Here is a 21733-nt window from a genome sequence, read left to right on the forward strand (position 1 = left end):
CATCTCTCTAGGCCAGAGTTGTGAGGAGATTCAAGGCATTTTCCAGCTGGCTTTCTTCCCCTCACTGCATGATACAGGTGTCCCTCGCCACCTGAACTCTTGCTCGGTGACCGAAACTCAGGAAGAAAAGCCATTCGGATGACAGGTTAATTCTCACTATCAACACCAAAACTGTTACCCGAACTCCCACACCTAGCACCTTAGGTAGGGAGGGGTTCTGCTGTGAACGCTAATCACTGCGATTAGCAGTGCACTTGACCGTGACACCTTCCTTTACCTTACTGGATTCCGTTACTGGTCCCCACTCCCAAGACCTCCCAACGCCTGAGACACCAATCCTTGTTAGATGAAGACAGAATAAAATTTTTGAAAAATCAGCATCTATCACATGGAACAAGGATAGCGTTTGTTTTGACTGCGTGTGAACGCATGCAAGGACGTAACAGGTACTTCTGACTTGGAGTCGCGGTCAAAGACGCTCCATTAGATGACAATCGTGACTCAGGGGGATCGCTTAGACGTCATCCCTGTACCACAGATTTGGAAACCAAGGCTCACAGAGGTTGCAGGGAAGGGTGGGAGCCTGTGTCCTCAGCCCCTGGAGAGGAGAGAGCTGGAGGCAGGGAGAGCCGGGAGCAATGGGCCCCCGTGGACAATCTGGGACTCCCTCCAGTCTGCCGGTTCTAACCCAGACCTCCTCCCCACGTCGCTGTTTCTCCAGAAATCCTTGGATGCATGCCGTTTCCCTGCGGTCTGTCATCCTCAGCGGTTGGTCCACTAAAAACTTTTTAGAGCTGGTGCTCCTCTCCCACTCCCTGCCTTACGTAATAATCTCAAAAATTAGAATTCATGAAGGAAAGTTTTTAAGCAAAAACAAAAAACAAAAAACTTTCTTTTCTCGTGCTTATACTGTGATGCTTCAAACTTCTTCAGAAACAATCTGTGTTCAACGGGGGCAGGTTACTCTGTTACAATGGCTTTACTACAAAGGCTTTAAAGAGATTGAGGCTGATTTCCGTATGTACCAACATGAGATGATTCTCAGGCTGTATGAAGTGAACAAAACAAGGACAGAACCATAGTGTAGATTTCCGTTTGTAATAAAAATATATATACATGTAATGGACGTTGATACTTGCATGTTCCGCCATCCAACAAATATTTGTTGGGGGGGCCTGTGCGGTGCCAAGCACCGTTCAAGGTGCTGGGAACACAGCAATGAAGAGGGTCCTGGGAGAGCCCAGCCCTCAGGGGGTATCCAGGCCCGCAGGTGGTCGGTCACTAGCAGGGTGGCCATGCCTACCTCTGGAGGAGAGCTGATTGCCAGAGAAACAGGACTGGGAGGGACTGCTCATTGCATACCCTTCCATACTGTTAGGGGCTGGATCAGGTCCCCCAAAACCCTAACCCCTAGCAACTTGTCAGTTGTGATTTTATTTGGAAATCGGTTCTTTACAGTTGTAATCAAGTTAAAATGAAGTCACGAGAGTGGCCCAAATCCAACGACTGGTGACTTTGTCAGAAAAGGAGACTTGGACACAGACACGCACAGAGGAGAAGGTCGTGGGAAGGTGGCGGAGAGAAGCCAAGGGCCACTGGGGGCCCCCGGGAGCTGGAAGAGGCAAGGGAGGATTCTGCCCTCAAACCTTCAGAGGGAGCGCAGCTCAGCCCACACCTTCTGTGGGGCTCAGACTTCTGGCCTCCAGAAGGGTGAGAGCATAAATTTCTGTTGTTTCAAGCCATCCAATTTGTGGGGCTTTGTCATGGCCCTAGGAAATCCAGAGCTTTTAAATTATATACCATATACCAAATATATACTTATTTTATTTATTTATTTTTAAGAATTACTTATTTTAGAGAGAGCAGGGGAAAGGGCAGAGGGAGAAGGAGAGAAACTCCCTGCTGAGCACAGAGCCTAACATGCGACTCGATCTCACGACTCTGAGATCATGACAAGCAGAAACTGAGTTGGACATGTAACCAACTGAACCACCCAGGCACCCCTAAATTAATTTTTAAGATAAAAATTTTAGAGGACCCTTAGACATGATACCACACTAAGGGACCTTATGATTACCTTTCTATTCTTCCTCACTCTCGCATGTTATCTGGTTCCTTTCTCTATGAGAAGAAATGAGTCTATTTCCTTACGGTTCTCGTCTCCTTTGGGATGAGGGAGGGTGCAAGGCGCTGAGGGGGAGGTACAAGCTGGAGTCTGTTCTGGAAAGGGGAGGGCAGTCACCCCTCTCTGTGTGAGCATGGACACAAAGGGAACACCTGATGCCCCCACATGCTGAAGGGACAGGGAAAGAAAGGCAAAGGACAGAACATGGAGAGACTCAGGACACACAGCCTCCCCTCCGGCCACACCCCGACAGGGTCATAAACTGCTCCCTGACGAGCCACTGCTCAGCGCTCTGCCAAGCCCAGAGGTGGGGGTGGAAGGGACATTGAGGGCTGAGAAATAGTTCGGGACACCTGCCCAACTCCTCTGTGAGCCCTCCGTCCTCCTGAGGCCAAGGCGGAAGGCAGGGCAGCGGCTCTTGTAGAAAAGCCAACCCAGGGGCACCTGGGCGGCTCAGTCGGTGAAACATCTGCCTTCGGCTCAGGTCATGATCTCAGGGTCCTGGGATCGAGTCCCACATCGGGCTCCCTGCTCAGCGGGGAGTCTGCTTCTCCCTCTGCCTGCCACTCCCTGCTTGTGCTCTCACGATCTCTCTCTCGCTCTCTCTCTCTCAAATGGATGAATAAAATCTTAAAAAAAAAAAATCCAACCCAGGTGAGCGGGCAGAGCAGTGTTGAGCCAGGCATCCGATCCAGTGGCCCTGACAGACACAAGGCAGAGGACTGAGCGGCTGGCGTCACAGCCTTGCCCGGCCTCCCACGGGAGGCAGCGTACCAGGGAGAAAGGGTGCCTCACCCACGGAGGAGACCGCAGACCAGATCGCTCACGCAGGCCAAGATTGGGGCATTGTCTTGCTTCGAAAGCCCCCAGATTTGATTTTGCTAAATCTCACAATTTCTTCCGTGTGACTGGCACTTGAAATCTGTTTGCGACGGGCCTTGATTGTATCCGGCTGCGCCGCCCAAGACACAACTGGCCGTGCGCCGCGCGATCTGGGCTCTCACTTCAAACGGGGGCTGACGCCCCAGCTTCCGCCAGACTCAGCCCGAATGATTTCACCTGTGACACCGAGGGCGTCGGGCAGGGGCTTGGGCTTGGAGAAGGGCCACGTCACCAAGAATCGGTGCACACAGCACGTCAAGCCAGCGACGTCCGTGGAGGGTGGGCTGCCCGTTTTCCCAGCAGAGGCCAGACGTACAGTCACCCAGGACACCCCCTCAAGTGACTTTCCCGGGCACTCAGCCGACAGGGATTTCCTGGGCCCTGCTGGAGACCGTGACCGCTGGTCCCCACCAACCGGAAGCAACTCCCTGCAGCCACATGAGACAGGACACCGAGGCAGACATGTGAAAGGGGAGGAAAAAGTGCATTCAACACAGATCACTTCTCAGACCGTAAGAGCATAAGAGCACATTTTAGGGGCACCCGGGTGGCGCAGTCGTTAAGGGGCTGCCTTCAGCTCAGGGCATGATCCCGGCGTTATGGGATCGAGCCCCACATCAGGCTCCTCTGCTATGAGCCTGCTTCTTCCTCTCCCACTCCCCTGCTGTGTTCCCTCTCTCACTGGCTGTCTCTGTCGAATAAATAAATAAAATCTAAAAAAAAAAAAAAAAAGCACATTTTAACCGTCCCAGCTGTGAGCGCGGGAAGATGAAGGTGGATGCGTTCATTTACCACCACAGCCAGGAAAGTCACTCATTTAAATAAAAGCACCTGAATTCCCTCTATACCTGTCAGTTAAAATCCGGCCCAGCGACGGTCAGGAGCCACCTACACACCTGGGACCTGCCTGAGGGACAGCCCTGCTGTGACACGAAACAGATGGGGAGAAACACCAGGGAAGACGAGCTGGGAGGCACGCAGCGTGACGGTGACAGCAGTCGCCACGGCTTCAGCCACAGAGCGGTGACGTCACTGACCCAGACTCACGCTGCTCCCTGGTGGAGCACCGGTCAGAATGTGGGCCCGGATCCGCGGGCGGGCCTCCCTTCCCCGGGAGCCACGAGTGAGTCTGACCCAGGCGGGCTCTTCTCTGAGTGTGTAAAGCAGCAGCAGCACGCAGCCGCCGATCCTCGAGGGAAGCCGGGACGACTGTGTTGAGAGCCAGCACACCCGACCGGGGGCCCTCGCAGAGGTCCATCCGCGTGCTCCCGAGGCGTTCCGGGACCGTGTGGGCCGGCTGCCTGGAGGCCTTCGGGCAGGTGCGGTCTACGGGACTACACGTGGGAGCCTGCTGGCCGACAGGCGTGGGAAACCTTTGTCGGGGGTGATTGCCTAGGGTTTCCGGTCCCGAAAGATTGTCCTGGGGCCGGGAGAGCAGAGCAGGAAGCAGGTGCACTGGAGGTCGAGCTGATTATGGGGGGGCCAGGACAAAACGGTGACGACTCAAACGGAGAGCCAGGTGGCAGTGGCAACGGGAAGTTGGGAGAGGAGACTTGCTGCTGGCCTGTGGGAGGGCGATGGGAGGGAGGTGTGCAGGGTGGTGGCTGTTTCTGGCTTTGGCAACGGGGTAGGCAGTGGGCCCCCAGCCGTGGAGGAGCACCAGAGGAGAGACACATGCTACGAGGGGGCAAATAAATGATGAGCCAAGAACTTGCCAGTAGGATACGCAGGAAAAGCCGTTCAGTGGGATTACGGTGCCCAGGCAGTGAGATGTATTGATCGGACTTGACGGGTATTGATGGAGTTGAGCACGGGAAAGGAGCAGAGAGCAAGCTCAGGCTTGGCTGAGGGAGACAGTGGCTGGGGGGGGGGTTACAGACACAAGGAGCTTTTTTAGGACTGCAGACACGTGAACATGTCACGAGAGAAGGAGGCAGACAAACCCCCAGAGGGGTAAAAGAGTCTGGCCTCACGGGCACTGGTGGGGTACCAGCCCTACCGAGCAGGGACATCTTCTGGTGTCTATAGTCTGTGGCAGTCTCCACAGAAGGTGGAGGGTAACTCTTCTGTCTATACCCCTGACTTCCTTCCTAAGATCCCACCCTGGGGCGCCTGGGTGGCTCAGTGAGCTGGGGATCTGCCTTCAGCTCGGGTCATGATCCCGGGGTTCTGGGATCGAGCCCCGTGTCGGGTTCTCTACTCCATGGGGAGATGGCTTCTCCCTCTCCCTCTGCCTGCCGCTCCCCCTGCTTGTGCTGTCAAATAAACAGGTGGAATTTTAAAAAAATAAATAAATTCCCACCTCTGCTGACCACTCCATACAAGAACCATTAGGTCAGAACAAGCAACCCCCAGCCCCCCTCCCCCTGCCATGTGATAGAGGCACACTCTCAGACCCCAGCCCACCTGCTGAATCAAACTGAGTGGGGGATGGGCCCAGCGACGTGGGTGTTGGAACAAACCCCTGGAGATGCTGCCACTCGCTCTCATTTGAGGCACAGGACTGGAATAGCGCTTCTCCACACGGGCTGCCCAGGAGAATCACACGGAAAGGTTTTAAATGCCAATGTCCAAGCCTCTCCCCCAGATTCCAGTTTCATTCATATTAGTCGTAAATAACTCGCCCCGCTGATTCTGCTGCCCGAGTGTTGGAAGCATCAGGTTAGGGGGAAAAAGGAGCAGATGGAGTTGGAGAGAAGGTGGTTCCTCGTGTTTTGTTTTATTTTGGAGTGGGAGGGGATTCCTGTAGTGGGATTAGAAACCATTTGCCAAGAGTAAGTGGCATACAGGAAGGAGGAGGGCCAAAGTGTTTGGAACACCACTGAAGCGGCTGGGACAGGAACAGATCTCAGGGGCAAGCAGAGCTAACAAACATGGGCAGCTGGCTGGTCCAGACACAGGTCGGGGAGAAGCAGGATGCAGTGCCCTGCAGGGAGACTGCAGCTGGGCCCCTCCAAGCCCATGGGTGGCTGGAGGGAGGGGCCAGGGGAAAACCACAGGGGGGAAACCCCACTGCCGAGCACCTACCAAGTGCCACCCGAGAGCTCGTTCTAGCCATGTCCTGTCTACACCAAGGCTGTCCGCACTACCAAGACCCAGGGCAGGGATCGGTGCTCTGGCCTTTGGGCTGGAGGGCATGTTGGTTGCTACAATGACCCTAGCTGGCTCCCCGGGGGCCAGGGGGGGCAAACACCTGGACTTTTCTGAATCCCAAGGCTCTGAGCTTACAGCTCACCTACATCTCACACCTGTGATTCTCCCTCCGTTCCGTTCCAGTAACATGCGCATTCCTCAGGCCTGGCTGCCAGGCTGCAGGCGATCTGTCCCCCACCTGCCTCTCTGGTACTGTTTGGCCCTGCCACTCACCTGCCCACCCAAGCCAGGGGCTGTCTTACCCCCACCTTGGACCTTCCACTTCTGTTACCTTTCCTCTCAATTCTGTCTCCGAATACCCAGGTGACCCCACCCAACTGCTCTGCCAAGATCAGCTCCGGCCCGAGCAATGGTTGGCTGGTTTGTGGACTTGTCATCCTCACCGGTCTTCTCGCTCCCCCTCGACCTCCTGGGCCTTCACGCACTGCCATCGGCCTCCAGAGTCTAAAGCCCGAATCTGATCTTGTCAACCATTGCTGGAAATAACATAAGAGCTCGCGGGAACTCAACATACAGAGGCCGGCAAATTGTGGTTCACGCCGAAATTATCAACCAAAACATACCCTGTGCTTTCGCTTTTGTCAGCGGACCCTCAAGTGAGCCCTGCCCGGCTGGTGCCACTCGAGGCAGGGCTCGCCACACCCTCGTTATGGTTCCCACCCAGAGCCGCCAGTCCCGCCAGTGCTGCCCCAGGGACCACAGGCTGCCTGAGAAATGCAGCCTTGTTCATCTTTACGTGCACCCAGCACCAGTATTGAATGGAAAAGTTTGGAAAAGGAACGACGAGAAGGCTGTGGTCCTGCCTGTATGACCACTGTGCCCGGGGCTGAAGGGGATCCCCAACCTACCACTGCCCAGCCTGATTCAGACACTATGGACACGAGCTTGGCTTGCCACCCCAAACTCTCACACCCCACCCGGCACCCCACTTGTTTGGGTCCAGGTGTGGCCTCGCCTCACCTGTTCCTACTTTGTTGTCTGGACGAGCGCCCACAGTGACAGAGCAGAGTCCCAGGGTTTGAGGGGCACGGCGGGGTGGGAGCTCAGAGACACTGAAGAAAAAGGGAAGGAGCAGCAGGACTCGCACGGGCCTGCCCAGCGGTGTCCACGGAGTATTCGGAACAGAACCCACCCACTAGCACCCTGCCGCTGCCCAGGGCTGCTTTTGCTTCTGTCTCCCGCTCACAGGTGCTGCTCTGGCCAAATGGAACCTCCCGGTCACGGGGATCCCTGTAGGACCTGCTGCTCCTGCCGGCCTCACCCAACTTCCAGAGCACTTTATCAGTCAGACCCTGACCCTCCCGCTCAGCAGATGGCCTGGCCTGACAAGACTGGAACATTCCACAGGAGCCCAAATTAAGTTCCTGTGTGGACCCCAAGTTCCAGGGCCCACAAACACCAGTCTTCCTCATCACGCCCTCCAGCGTGTGGCCAGAGACGCAGCCGGGCACGTCTGCTCGGGTCAGGAGGGGCTGAATGCAGGCGCTAAGCGCATGGCCACACCTGCTCCTGGCTGTGCACCTGCCAAGCTCGGAGGGTCTCAAACTGGAGGCCTGTGTTGCTTTTGCCGACTGTGAGGAAAACTCATAGTTTAGTCGAACCTATCATTTCCCTCTCATACTTCCCTGTAGAAATCCAAACGCTATTCAGTTAAAAAAAACTCAGAGGGGGCGCCTGGGTGGCTCAGTTGTTAAGCATCTGCCTTCGGCTCAGGGCGTGATCCCGGCATTATGGGATCAAGCCCCACATCAGGCTCCTCTGCTATGAGCCTGCTTTCTTCCTCTCCCACTCCCCCTGCTTGTGTTCCCTCTCTCGCTGGCTGTCTCTATCTCTGTCAAATAAATAAAATCTTTAAAAAAAAAAAAAACAAAAAACTCAGAGAACAGCAAACCTCAGTGGAATACGGTTTCCAAGTCTCCTCAACACAGTACTCATTGCGAATCACCCACCAAGTGGCAGGCCACTTCAAAGCGTTCCTCTGTCTTAAATTCAAATGAATGTATTTATTAATACATTCAAATAAAACTCTCTACCCCTCTTGATCCTTTATGAAGACCTGCTCCAAACTTTCCCACGTACTGATGGATTACCCGGAAGTGCACCACAGGGAGCCCTTCGTCTGAACTGGGCACTAGGATGTTAACTCTTAAAAATCAAAGAGAAAAAACACAAAGACACAGGCAGGGCTCACGAAAACTCGTTTTATTGCACCAGGATCTTGGCAACATCAGGGGCACCTCAGCCCTTGGAGCACATGGGGACGTGGCAGACTGAGCCCACCAGGAAAAGGCAGGTGAGTGAGGCCACACGGGACCACCAGGAGAGGCGACCCCCCCAACATAAAGTTAAATTATACCCACGTTCTAAGTCAACCAAGTGACCGCTGTTATAAAAGCTTTAGTTATTCATATATATTTATATATTTACACGTCCCCTAGAGTTTGGACTGATTTTCTGGGCCCATCCTTTCCCTTCCCAGTTTGGCTGATGACCGGTGTGGGAGGGAAGGGCTCGCCCCTACGAACAGTGATAAATGCTGCAGACAGTCAGGCCAGTGCTCAGCACCACCCAAGACACGACAGGCATGTTTTCCTCAGGAAAAGGTTTCATAATTACATAGCAGAGAAGGGAAGAGCCTGGTTTGAAGAGGAGGGAGCAAGAAAAGAGATAAACTCTGTGCTGCAGACAATGATTTCCCTTTTCAACTACAGAACATTACAGAAAAATAGGGCCGTACAGGAATGAAGGTCAACACCGAAAGAGGAAAAAAAATGCCCTGCCCGTAAAGGCACCTGCCTTCCCTCCCAAAGCGGCAGAGGACGAAGCCACAGGGCTCCAGGGGTAGGGCGGGGGTGGGGGACGACCCTCATCTTTGGAAAAGGTGTGGTTAACACTGAGAAATCTGTCCTCTGAGAAAAGACCAAAAGGCTCCCAGACCGGCGTATGCAGCCAGTGCCCTGCTCACTTCCTGCTGGGAGCAGAGGCAGCCCCAGTTCAGGCTACGGGCATCATTATTCTCCCCACCTTTTTCAAAGAGAAATGTAAGAACAGGAAGAAAAATCAGAAAGAACTACCTACATGAAAAAATTAACCTATCTCCTCACCCCCACCCTGTGAAAAATCTAACACTTTTTTCTGATCCCCCCCCCAAGCCCCAGAGCAAGTGGCAAGGCTCGGGTGGCACAGGGGTGCCAGACCAGGCCATCAGCAGGCCTCAGACCATGAAGAACCACTGTGGAGGGCAGACGTCCATGTCAGACGCCAGTCCGTCCCGTGTGGCGGTCTAGAGGAGCAAGCGGAGACGTATCTCCGTGGAGTCACCGTCGTACTGACCTCTATACCCTCCACTACTGGGTCATGTGTCTGTTCTCTGGAAAATGTCACCCTAACTGAGGGCTTCCCATATTTATTAAATTACAAGTTCGCAGGCACAGCTTGAGTAAGATAAAAAAGTGATCTTGAGTCATACAATCATCTAAATTCAAAAGCACTCACAAAATTGAGCCAATAAAGCCAGTATTGCATATTAAGGAAAAGAAATGTATTGCTAATGGAAGCCACAGACCTGGGCAAAACGAACGTCTCTCTGCAGTAGTAAACTAAAAGAGTTCTACCCCGAGACCACCGCCTCGATGAAGCCCCGAAGCCCCGCGGTCGCTGCAGCGGCAGGGAAGGCATGGCACAGCCGCCTCAGAGTCAGCAGCAGCTGGGAAGGCAGACGTGTCAGACGTCGTTTCAAGCCCCCCACCCCACAGGAGCCTTTGCTCTCCAGAGATGCTCTAGAGTCTTGCAAGGGAGGGACGCACTGGCAGCGCTGCCCCCCAGCTCCAGAAAAGGGAGGCGCGTGGGGTGGGCGGCCTTGGGCCTTTCTGAGGGGGACACGTAAGGCATACAGAGCCCCTGCCCTGCGGAAACAAGGGGGGCAGGACCAGACGGCAGCGCTGGCCGCCAGCAGCAGGGGACGGACGGCTCCCAAGAGGGGCCTGGCGCACACCGTCCCCCTGCGGGCACTCGCTCACTCGAGGACGCGCCGGGAGGGGTGCTGCCATCCTCCCCTGCGCTCGCCCACAGACCACACGCACCGCTGTCCAGGTTCCCAGTCAGGGTGCTGCCACCCGTAGTACACGTCACCGTGGGGTCTGTCACAGTGCGCGCTGCGACGCCAGAGGTCCGATTCGACGAAGCCCAGATGCGTGGGCGGCCCTCCCACACCGTGAGCCTGGCAGCGATGGGGCAGCGGGGTCCTCAACAAGGCCGCTCTTCGGTTCAGACGGACAGGGCCCAGGAAGGACACCTCGTCTCCAGAGGCTGCGGGGCACAGATCATTGCTCCTGATGAGAGACGGCAGTCCCTGGCGGTCCCACCAACACCCCTGGGGCGCGTGTCCACACGGACAACACGCAACATTAGATGGTGCTCTGAAACACCCTGCCCTACACATTCCACACCACACATGCACGCACCACGCTAACACGCCACCACGCGTACACCACACACAGACGTACATCTCACCTCACCACACACACCCCACACTAACGATACCTCACCACGCGTACACCGCACACTGACGTACATCTCACCTCACCACACACACCCCACACGAAGGAACACCTCACCACACACTACCACCCACCACACACACATGCACTAGACGCCCCCCCATACCACACACTAACATACATGACACACCCCCCCACACGTGAAGATACACGCTGCACACACACACAGCCCTTACACCTCCCCCACACTAACCCATCTCGACAGCAGCAAAGTCAGCGGCGGTAGCTGAGGCTGGTAGCCTTAGCTGGATGAGTCACAGACCAAAAGTTCCGTCTACTCTGAAGTTTCTGGAAGGCGTTGTAAGTTCTTTTCTTCTCTCTTTTGAACTTTCTCACTTTCTTTTCCTACATGAAGAAACCCCAGGCATCACAATTCCCAAAAAGGGCTCTCCCCTGGTCCCCGTGGCTCCTTGTGAAGGCTTGTTGGGTGGGGGACATGATTCTTAACTTGCTCCAGAACCAACCGGCTTACTCTTTGTGTGGCCTGAGGGAGGTGTCCCGACTGTCCCCACCTTGCTGACGAAGGAACAAAGCAACAGGGACAAATGCCTCGTCCATGGCCACACAATGTTCACAGTGGCCAGGCCGGTATCCGAGCCCAGTAGCCTGCCTTCCTTTGTCCTTGACCACTTTACAATGTTGCTGCCACTTCGAACTGCCCCAAAGGGTCAAATCCTCCCCGCCCAGCCCTCAGCAGGGCCGCCGTGAGTGCCCCGTCACGCCAGCTGCAAGTGTACCCCATACCTTCCCTCGATCGAACTCTTCGTCCCAGGCGTCGATCACCGTGGCCGCGCGGGCCCATCTGCTGTCCTGAATGGCATCCTGACTGACAGCCGACACCTCGCCGCCCCACGTCAACACTACAAAGCAGACACCAAGCGTCGGCACCTTTGTGCACTCGCTTCCAGAATGGTGTTTACGACCTAGACCGGCCTACTCCAGATACGGCATGTTCAAGTGCCCTTTCGGTGAAATGGACCACGCAGAGAAGAGGGAGGGAGGGCAGGGTGATCTCCAGTGTGCAGGGCAGCCAGTGGTCTGTCCCTGAAGCACAAACGTCGCTAGCTCTATACCACTAGCCCCCCAGTTTAGCTCCTTTCGGACCCTTACCCTCGTCTGAAAAAGGTCTCCTGTTCTTTCTCTGAGCCTAAGCACGTACAGCACCGGTGCTGGATGATGCCCGTCCACTCCCCGCCACGGCAAACCCACCCGCAGGGACTGGTTCTGGACTCTGCGCAACGGCGGCAGGTCCGGGAGGATCGCGGCTGACGCTGCTCTGCTGGTCCGTAAAGCCCAGTGACTCCCCCGCCCCGGGATCCCGACAGAGCGGGTCCATTTCTGACCTCTGCGCTGCCCCGTGAACCGCAGGACAGAAGTCCACTCTTGAAACCAGTACCTTTCCTCCCGTAAGCTGTATCCGACGAGTACTTGAGCAGTTCCTGGAGCACGTCGGACTCCCTCTCTCTGTTCCAGGACACAAGAGGAGCCGGTGCCTGCCCTGCGATCAGAGAAATACTTACGCTCGCCTCTGACGAGGTACTTGGTTACTTCTCAAGAGGGGCTACCATCCAAATCAACTCTTGGAAAATATTTTTAATCTTTTTTAATCTCCCCCCCCCCCCCATCAAGACTGAAAGCCTGCAACCAGCAGTGCGAGCCTCAGGCTGATGCAGCAAGGGCGAGAATTAGCTCCAGGGGGACCCCACCCCTCCCACGGGGAAGGGGCCAGAAACGAGATGCAGCGGGAACTGGAGGGAATGACAAAGTGCTACCGTCACCACAGCTTCCAGGGAGGCTGTCTCCCAGCTGCATCCTGGAAGAGCCTGGCCACGAAGGATAGCTGGAGGGTGACAGCACAGACCACCCTCCTCAGACTTCTAGAAATGACGTCTGCTTGGTCCCGGCCCCTGCGTGGTCCCCTCTAACCATCTACAACTATTAGAATGGACTCCTCTCCCTCAGCATGAGCCTGACCTTGCTCTCCTGGCCTCCAATTTATCAATGACCCCATGACCTTCGAACCCAGGGTCTCGAGGGCGATGCCCCACGGCCAGTCCCTACTGCCCTCTCCAGCCTCTTGCCCTGCGCTCCACAGCACAGCCCGGCCCAGCGGTCATGCAGAGCCACCCACAACGCTCTCTCCATCTCCTGGCTGTGAGTGCCCTTCCCCGCGGAGCCAACTCTTCCGATATTTAGGATGGAGGGCAAAGAGGAGGGGCTGGGCACCCACAGCCCTAGCACCTGCACTGGGCAGTGGGCCCCGAGGCCCGGGCGGCAGCTCCACATGGTCAGGTGCCAGCAAAGCAAGTCCCACAGTCTGATGGCCGCCACCAGCCTGCTCTGCTGCCACCTTCGAGCAGCCTTCCTTCCAACATACTGGCCACACTCCTCATTGCCCAGCAGTACCATTTTGTCATGGGATTTTTTTTTTTAAGATTTATTTATTTGAGAGAGAAAGAGAGACAGCAGAAGCAGAGGGGGAGAGGGAGCGTCCCAAGCAGACTCCATCCCAAGCCTGGAGCTCAACGTGGGGCTCGATCCTAGGACCCCGAGATCATGGCCTGCGCCCCAAACCAAGAGTTGGATACTTAACCAACTGTGCCACCCAAGCACCCCTTGTCATGGGATTAATGTTCAGTCACAGACTCATTTAACAGGAGTCTGACAGACATAAACCATCCCCAGCAGCCTGTTCACCCCCAAAAGCACTAATGTAACTGGACCCCCAGGCTGCAGAGCAGACCTCCCAGAATCTGTTGCCACATGGGGTGCTGTCCCAAGCAGGGGTGATCTTCTCTACCCTTTGCTTAATGGACACACTGTATCAGGAGAGCCCAGCTGAGCCTGGCCAGCCCTGAAGGAAACAAATCCACGAGAAGTCACTTTAGCCATGGGCACCTAAGGCCCGGGGAACAGCTGAAGCACTGGGAACCCCAACAGCAGAAAACCACGTTGTCTTCAGAAGGGCCCGACTTTGGGCACCTGGGTGGCTCAGCTGGTTACACGTCTGCCTTTGGCTGAGGTCGTGATCCCAGCATCCTGGGATGAAGCCCCACACTGGGTTCCCTGCTCTGCGGGGAGCCTGCTTCTCCCTGGCTCCCTCTGCTGTGCTCTCTCTCAAATACAAAAAAATCTTGGGGGGGGGGGGAAGGCCTAACTATAAAAACAGGCAGAGGAAGGTTCACTTCGGAACCCGACCTTTCAAGTTCAAGAGTCACAAAACGCTCCAGGCAGGATGGCCCAGGACTCCTCCAAACAAGAAAGTTGAGGCAGGAGGAGCCTTGAATCCTAAGAAACACTATATTCCGAGAATATCTTTGCCCTCGGAGTAGTTTCAGCTGACTGCTCTGCCAGATGACGAAGCTGTGACCCACAGGGCAGAGGTAAGAGGTCTTCATGCCGGGCCTCCCCCTGCACTACACCACCTCTAGACGCACGGCCGGGCGGGGCACAGGTGTCCCCCCGGGGGGCCCCCCTCCAGCACATACACCTACGCGGTCCCTGGGCCCAGCCGCCTGCTCCCCTGGCTCCCCTGCTCCTCGAAGCCGCATACCTGCTCCATCCCCAGGGCACCTGCCATTCACAGCAGGGGAGGGCGGGCTCCCGGGCAGAGAAGAGCCCCTCTGCCTCTCGCCCCTGCAGCCTTCAGGGTGCTTGCTCTCTCCTACTTCCTGCTGTGGCTCCTGCTGTCGTTTTTTCTTTTTCTTTTTCCTTGGAGATGCTACAGTGGCCTCTAGCGCGACGATGTCCAAGGGAGGGCAGCTCCTGGGAAGTCAGAGTCAACAGTCAGTGCCAGGCAAACTGAGAGAGAGAGTGGGGGCTCGGGTCACTGCCCCAGAACTCCCGACTGGCACGTGCCTCAACCCTGCAGAACAGCCACCCTGAGAACACCCCACAGACGTGAGCAGGACAAAGCAGGCCAGCTGCCCAGGGCCACGGCCGAGCCTGAGAGACGTCAGAGAGAAGAGCCCACAACCGCATCTAACCCGGGCCAGTCCTCCAGGCCAGATGATGCGGCCGCAGCGACCTGGGGGCACGCACCACCCGCACACTCAGTGCCGTCCGCTCACACGTTCGTCAAGACACCTAGGGACACGGTCCCGTCCTGGAAGCCTGGCCAGCACACTGGGTTTCCAGGCCAGCCACCTGGGATGGACTGCCCGGCCCCCGCTCTCACCTGCGCCACGGTGGGTCTTGCCGGAGGCAGTCTTGCGCACCGAGGCCCTCCGCTCCCTGCCGCCTCCTCTTCCTGCTGCTCACAGGGTGGCCGTCGGTCACGCTCCCCACTGGCCGGCCGTCCTCTTGCTGCCGTCCGCCCTCGTCCTCCAGGCTGTCGGCGGGCACCTCCGTCTGGGCCTCCTTCCCGTGCTCAGGGGTCCGCTGCTGCCTCGGCCTCTGCCCCTCCCGCAGGGGGGAGGCTTCCACGGCCTCCGTGCGTTTCCTCTTCCTCCTCCTCCTCTTCCCCGGACAGGCTGCCGCTGCCGTGCCCATCTCTGAGCCCTGCCCCTGGCTCTCTCCCCCGCGGTTCCTTTTCCTCTTCTTACAGAGGCTCTGGGGGGACGTGCTGGCCTCTGGCAGCTGGTGTGGAGGGGCCCGGACGCCCCCATTGACCTGCGGCGGGGGAGCAGAAGCGGAGGAGCAGCGCTGTGGGTCTGGCGTCCCAGGAGGTCGGGGGCTACCGGCCAGTGATGCGGAGCGGGGGCCGACGGGGAGCTTCGGGTGGCTGGATGGTCTGGGGGCAGGTGACAGCGCCCTGTGGGGACACGCTGCTCTGACGCACAAGCAGGCCCCTCCTGCCCGCCCGCGGCCCCTACCCATCCAGCTGAGCATTTCCCATGCTCCTCCCCCTGTGTGAGTCTCAAATATGCATAAACTACACTAACTTAGAAAAGAGAAAAACGATAAAATTCAAATTTACCCAAAATTGAAGTTAACAAAAATCAGAACCTTTTAGTTTCCTGTCACCAAGCAGTTCAAAGTACTTCTTCAAACTTGTGTTACTGATTTTCTTTTTTTAAGAGATTTATTTATTTTAGAGAGAGTGAGTAAGAGAGCGTGCACACGAGCGGGGGGAGGGACACAGGGAGAGAGAGAGAGAGAATCTCAAGCAGAATGCAGGGCCCGATGTGGGACCCGGTCTCACAACCCTGAGATCATGCCCTGAGCTGAAACCAAGAGTCGGCCGCCCAACCGTGCCACCCGGGCACCCCTAACTAATGGTATTAGTTTTCAACACAAGCGTGTTAGTAGAAACTTCTCTAAACTTGCCGCAAGCCTCAAGGTGCTCACGCCCGTGACGCCAGCCTCGTAAGAAAGGCCAGTGCAGGCTTGTACATCGTGCACTAGGATTGCCCTCTGATTCGGGGGCTCTGAGAAATCAGGGGAACAGACTCTACAGCTGATCATACAGCGAGACAAGGAAGGGGCAGGACTGGGAGCCCCATCAGATTAGGCTCTCTGACCCACCTCTCGCCAGCAACGTGACCTCGCAAGAGTTCACCTGCTCTAGGCCTCACTCTTCCCATTTGTGACTGAGTGACAATAATGCCAACCTCAAAGGGTTATGGAATCAAACAGGACCGTCATTACCTAAACCCGAACAGATGCCTATATCAGCTGCAATACTAGTCTGTTTACTGTTTTCTGGAAAGTTTTAAAAAAAGACTGTCCATCAAAAAAGGAAAAAAGCTTCCTTCCTCACTCCGTCCCCGGCTGCCAGAGGCTCCATCAGCCACTGGGCAAGCAGGGGTCAGTAACTCAGCTGTGTGCCACTCAACACCCCAAGGGCTATGAGCGCCCCCGTGTGTCACGGGACAGGAGGTGCGTCTGTCAGGGAGCCTGAACAGAGCTCCCAGAGAACCACATCTTCCCGCTCTGTGCAGGGCTAAGGAATCAGAGAAGAGCCCGGGGAGCGCTGGTGGGAGATACAGAAGAAACTCCTCAGCGGGGTCACGGGACTCTGGGTTCATGAGGGTCCTTCTGGGACTCCTGCCTTGCTCTTCTATTCTGGAGTCCTGTCACGAGGCTGGGGAGGGACCCCAGGGCACATCCCCAGCCCCACATGGACATGGCAGGTAGACGGAAAACGAAGACAGAAGTGAAAAGATCAGGACTGCAGAGACCGGGCTGCCTCTGACCAGCCGGAGCTCCTCCGCCAGATGGAGGGAGAGAACACAGGACGACGTCGGTGCAGGGTCCGCCCTGCACCTGTCCGGCTGCACACCACTGTCCATCCCGCAAGGCCGGAGACCACGCGCCTCTTCACCAGCCAAGCACACGCGTGCTAAGCACAGGGGAGGAGCGGCCGGCCCGGGGGCCTGCGCCACGGCTCACCTGATTGCACACACAGGCCAGGAGGCGGCGACGACGGGGTGAGTGGTTTTCCTGGGGTAGGTGAGGTCGGACAGTGGTGAGAGGGGTGGACGGAGGTCACTGCCGACTGCCCTCCGCAGGGTGCTGGCCTGCAGTTATTGACATAAATAAAAACTTGGTGGTCTAAAAGAGGTTGCCGTGAGTGAAGAGGAAAAATAAAAATAAAAGAAAATAAAAATAAAAAATAAAAATGAAAGAGCCCAGAAAGGAGGATGAGGGGACAGAAGGAGGAAAAAACGGGGGGAGGTGGGGGCGGGGAATGGTGGAAGAAGAATCAGAAGTGTTTTTGGTTAGAAACAAAAAGGAAAAAAGGAAGGGAGTTTAAACAAAAATCTCAGTTACATCATCGAGCTTCCCGCTACACGCAGAGGTGCCAGCCGGCCCGTGTCCTGTACGCCCCCTGCGCCTGGATTCCCTGCCAAGCCCACGGCACCTGCCCCGTCTTCCCCTTGAGGCTTCTTCAGAAGATTCTGTCTATGGACAAATGTGGGGACCCGCCGCCTCTCCCCAACCCCCAGCAGCCATACGGAGTGCGTATCATAGCAGGGTCCCCCCAACCCCTGCCCGCCCCAGGGCAGCCCTGTGTAATCCGCAAATGCCAACAGCAACTTTGTTCCTCTGCTCGGGGGAGGCCAAAGGCCCCAGAACCATTCCCCCACTCTCCCCGGACCAAAACCAAACCTGCTCTTTGAGCCCTACAGACATACTTCCGGCAGGCAGACTCCCACACACCCACCTTCTTGGCAGAAAGGGCCAGTTTTTTGGCTGGTGGAGGAGACATGATGTTTGCGGGTTCGGTGGCGCTGCTGCTCAGGACAGGGGACTTGGGCTTCACCAGCCCATCGTCTTCTCCACCTGGCAGCGCTCTGGAGTGGCCAGCAGCGGAAGCCTGTGTTCCCTGAGAATCACCCAAGTGGGCAGCTCCGTTCTTGGGCGTCTGGGGGGCCTTGGCGGGGTCACTGCTGGCAGAGCGCTCTGGGCTGGAGCTGCTGGAATCCCTCCTATCGAGCTCGGGGCTCTCGCCACCCGCCTTGGGCCCATGCCCATTGGCAGTCACTCCAGCCGGGAGCCTAGGTGAGGTAGAGAGGGCGGCACCCCTGCCGTCCCAGGAGCCCTGCCTGTGGCTCTCGCTCCTGCTGCCGCTCCCGTTGCTGGTACTGTGGAAGCCCTGAGCAGTTTGGCGTGACGGGGAGAGGTGATGCGGGGGAGTCGATTTCTTGACTTTCTTTCCAGGCTCATCTAGAATGGCTGGTGTGTTGGGGGGTGTTTTGGAGAGTCGGGGGGAAGGGGACCCCACAAGTGGCTTTGGAGGAACGTATCCATTCTGAGACTTCAGAGCCGACATGGAGCTGTTCCTGGAAATGGGCACGCCGAGCTCCTCAGTGGCCGGCAGCTTCCTCATCGTCCCAGAGTCTAGTCGCTGGAGGAAAGCAGAGCAGAAGACACGATCGCACCCTGCAGGGAGCACAGGCCAGCGCTTCCCCCACGAGGTCAGAGCACCTTCGGCAGCAGGCAGGGTCTCTGCCAAGCAACTCAAGACAGATTATCTACACGGACACACGGTAAAGACCTGCTGCTTCTTTGAATGTTTTCAGTACTTTGTGAGTTGTGCACATGCGAGTGTGTGTCTTTATGGTCACCTTTACTGAAAGCAGGATGTTTTTCATCAGGAGTGAAGAAATACAAAAAAGTATAAAGGAAGAAAAAAAGTAAGTACCACAGTACCACCCACTGCCCAAACGTAAGCATGGACGGACATGCTGGCGCCTTCCGTTTGGCCCCGACCTCCTGAATGGCTCCGGCCCACACAGGTGCGCCCTGTTCCACGTACATGCTACGTGAAGCATCTTCCTACGTGCTCCCGGTGAAGGTCTTTAACGTCTGACCAGCACCCACCTCGCCGCGTAAGTTTCTCCAACTGGACTGTCTCCAGCTGCCGTGGAAATGAACAACACCGGACCGAGGACCCCACCCATCCTTCTGCACACACTCACCACCACCGGGTCGGGTCTGAGTCGTTCGCTGCTTGAACGCTCCACCCGGCCCGGCTCTGGGCGGCTCCCTGTTCCCGCCTCCCGACCAGTGCAGGGTCTTCTAGAGTCAGAGCTCAACAGCCATGTGGTCGCTGAACATTTGGATAAGCGAACGACCAAGACTAAACCTTTTCCCCTACTTAGGAAATTCCACGCTCGTTTTCCGAGAACGGTTACCAGGCTACGGACGACTCTGCGGACGCTGCCGCACCCTGCCCAGTGCACCTGTTGTACTCTCACCGGCAACAAGCAGCTCTTTGTCAAAATCTTTGCTAATTCGACACCATTGCTGGCTCGTACTACACTAACCCTCGTACCCTGTGATCTGAGTCCATCTAAATGAGTCCTTCATGTGTCAGAAACATTAACCTTTTGTTGTACTTGTTGCAAATATTTTTAGAAGTTTTTTTTATTTATAATATTTCACGTACAAAAATTCAACTTTTAGTTCATCCAATTGGTTGCTTGTTTTTCTACACTTTCAGTCTTACAAAGTCTTGTCTCTTCTGGAGGTTTACTGAGAATTCACTCCTACTTTCCTCCGAGTTTCTTCTCTTTGTTTCTCTACGTTTAAATGTAATTTATCCTTTACTTACGTTCTTTCTAAAGACTACACATCTTCCCATTGTACTGAAAGACCTTCTCGTTGGTTGAACACCTGACTGTACGGAACTTACACGATGTCATTTAGAGTAAAAGGGCTTTTGTGTGACCACAGTGGATGTGGAATGTTACTTTGTGATGTGAATGTGCGTGGCCATGGCATGGCCCCCCCGGTACTGAAGCCTGGTCTGGGCCAGAGTGACAATCCCCTTGGCCATCAGGCCATGGCTCTGCCTTACCACGTCAAACCCAATGCCTCTATTTCTCACTCTTTGGCAGGGAAATGCAGATCTGCATAAAGGACTAACGCCCTGCAGACCGTGAAGGCCCTGCAGCCTGAGCTCAGATCTGCCCCTCAGACTGAAGGGGAAGAATCAGATGCGGTTGGCGGAAAGGACCGATCTGTTTCTGAGTTACAAACTCTGTTATATTAAGGAAACTGCTCACTACTTTGCTAATAAAACTGATTTGTAGTAGAAATATTCAAGTACACACAAAAACAACTTCCAACAAAAATAACTTGAAAATGAGGGTATTTCCCAATTTTAACATTCTACCACAGTAGCTTTCTCGCTCACTCACTCCACGTGTGTGTGTGTCTCTACACACGTACGTGTGATGTTTCTTTTCCAAACATCTGAATTTATTTTAGACATGACGTCCCTTTACTCCTAAGTATGTCCACGTACGTTCCTAAGAACAAGGACGTTTTCTTAACACAACCACAGCATAAACATGGATCCTCTGAAACACGTACCTTTCCAGTCAGCGGGGAGCCAACAGTCCCGTTGCCAATGTTCTTCTTGAAGTGGTCTGGAACCACACCTGGACGGCCGGGAAGGGAGGAGACAGTCCTGGAGAGCGAGCCGTCAGGACTCTTCTTAGAGCCTGGAATTCTGTCGAAGGAAGAAAACCGGTCAGGGATCTCTTACGGAAGCCACAGAGGAGTCCCCGAGAGAACCCCGACTACCCTGGCATGCTTCTCGGAATTCCCACGCTGCCCCTACAACAACGTGGACTTGTCACGGAGCCCTGGCCGTCTGCTCAGTGTATGCAGAGAGCCCAGCAGGGTCGGAGCTCTTCCAAGACTAGATTCTCGCTTTACCAGAAAGCCAGAGAGACCCCTCAGTCACTGTGCCCAAATTCAGAACAGCTACGAAGCAGCAAACGTGCCTCTGGTCACCACATCCTCCAACCTCGAGGTTGGTGACAACTGGCCCCATGAGAAGGTGCCCGGCTGCAACCTCCACCCTCTGACAGGCTCCTTCACGGCCCAGAGAGGAAGGTGCGTCAGCAAGCCGACGTCCAGACACAACACAGCTCATTTGGGGAAACAGTACAAAAGAACGGGTAACTTTCGCGTTTCTATTCAAAGCCACCTCCATGTGGAGCAAGCAGGTGGAATTGACCTGACCGTGCCAGAGGGGCAGGCTGCTCCTCGGAGCCAGCTGGTGTGGTCTAGAGGAGAACTTCCCTGTGGACGCCCCCCCGCCCCGCCCACGTGGTCTGGACGAGGGCTGCTCGTTCCTTCCTGCAGACCTCTCCACCATGCCCACAGAACAGGCCAGGGAGAACGGGGGAAGGGCTCATGGGGGCAGGGGCAGGAGTTACCGCAGATAGAAGAGCACGTAGGCCTGCTGGTTCAGAACCACCTTGATGTTGCTGGAATGGACCAGAGAATCGTTCATCTGGTACCACTGTCCATTGCTTGCCTGTAGCAGCACAGGGCATGGCAGAAAACAAAACGGGACAATCAACAGGCATCCCATAATCCTTAGTTTTTAAAAAATGAAAAAAATCTGTGGTTAATTGCCACATCTATCCACGTGCCAACGCCTGGCTCTGAATGTGACTACGAAGTGTGCCCTGAATCCCTGTTCCTTCCTGGTGCCCCAGCAGATGCGAGCTTTCCCCTCCCAAGAATATTCGGAGTCTGGGCAGCATAGCATCTCCACCAATATCCAGCCTTCCTGAGCCTCTGCCAGGGTTCCAGGATTGGGCGCTGG

At 55.7% G+C, this 21733-nt stretch overlaps 1 protein-coding gene across 5 annotated transcripts in view; it reads right to left on the reverse strand.

Annotated features, from left to right (window-relative positions):
* Positions 1 to 8347: 8347 nt before the first annotated feature.
* USP36 (ubiquitin specific peptidase 36) overlaps positions 8348 to 21733 on the reverse strand; it is a 37296-nt gene continuing 23910 nt past the window's right edge. For all 5 annotated transcript variants that reach the window (XM_011223859.3, XM_034641854.1, XM_011223858.3 and 2 more), the window contains 10 exons: positions 21339 to 21439; positions 20485 to 20623; positions 17828 to 18511; positions 17053 to 17180; positions 14897 to 15472; positions 14273 to 14484; positions 12116 to 12217; positions 11464 to 11579; positions 10913 to 11064; positions 8348 to 10468 (listed from right to left, as the gene is read on the reverse strand). In XM_011223859.3, the coding sequence (XP_011222161.1) occupies positions 10933 to 11064; positions 11464 to 11579; positions 12116 to 12217; positions 14273 to 14484; positions 14897 to 15472; positions 17053 to 17180; positions 17828 to 18511; positions 20485 to 20623; positions 21339 to 21439 (2190 nt within the window). In that variant the 3' untranslated portion in view covers positions 8348 to 10468; positions 10913 to 10932. The remainder of the gene's footprint in view (positions 10469 to 10912; positions 11065 to 11463; positions 11580 to 12115; positions 12218 to 14272; positions 14485 to 14896; positions 15473 to 17052; positions 17181 to 17827; positions 18512 to 20484; positions 20624 to 21338; positions 21440 to 21733) is intronic.

This window comes from Ailuropoda melanoleuca, chromosome 13 (genome assembly GCF_002007445.2).
Source record: "Ailuropoda melanoleuca isolate Jingjing chromosome 13, ASM200744v2, whole genome shotgun sequence".
Lineage (NCBI taxonomy): Eukaryota > Metazoa > Chordata > Mammalia > Carnivora > Ursidae > Ailuropoda > Ailuropoda melanoleuca.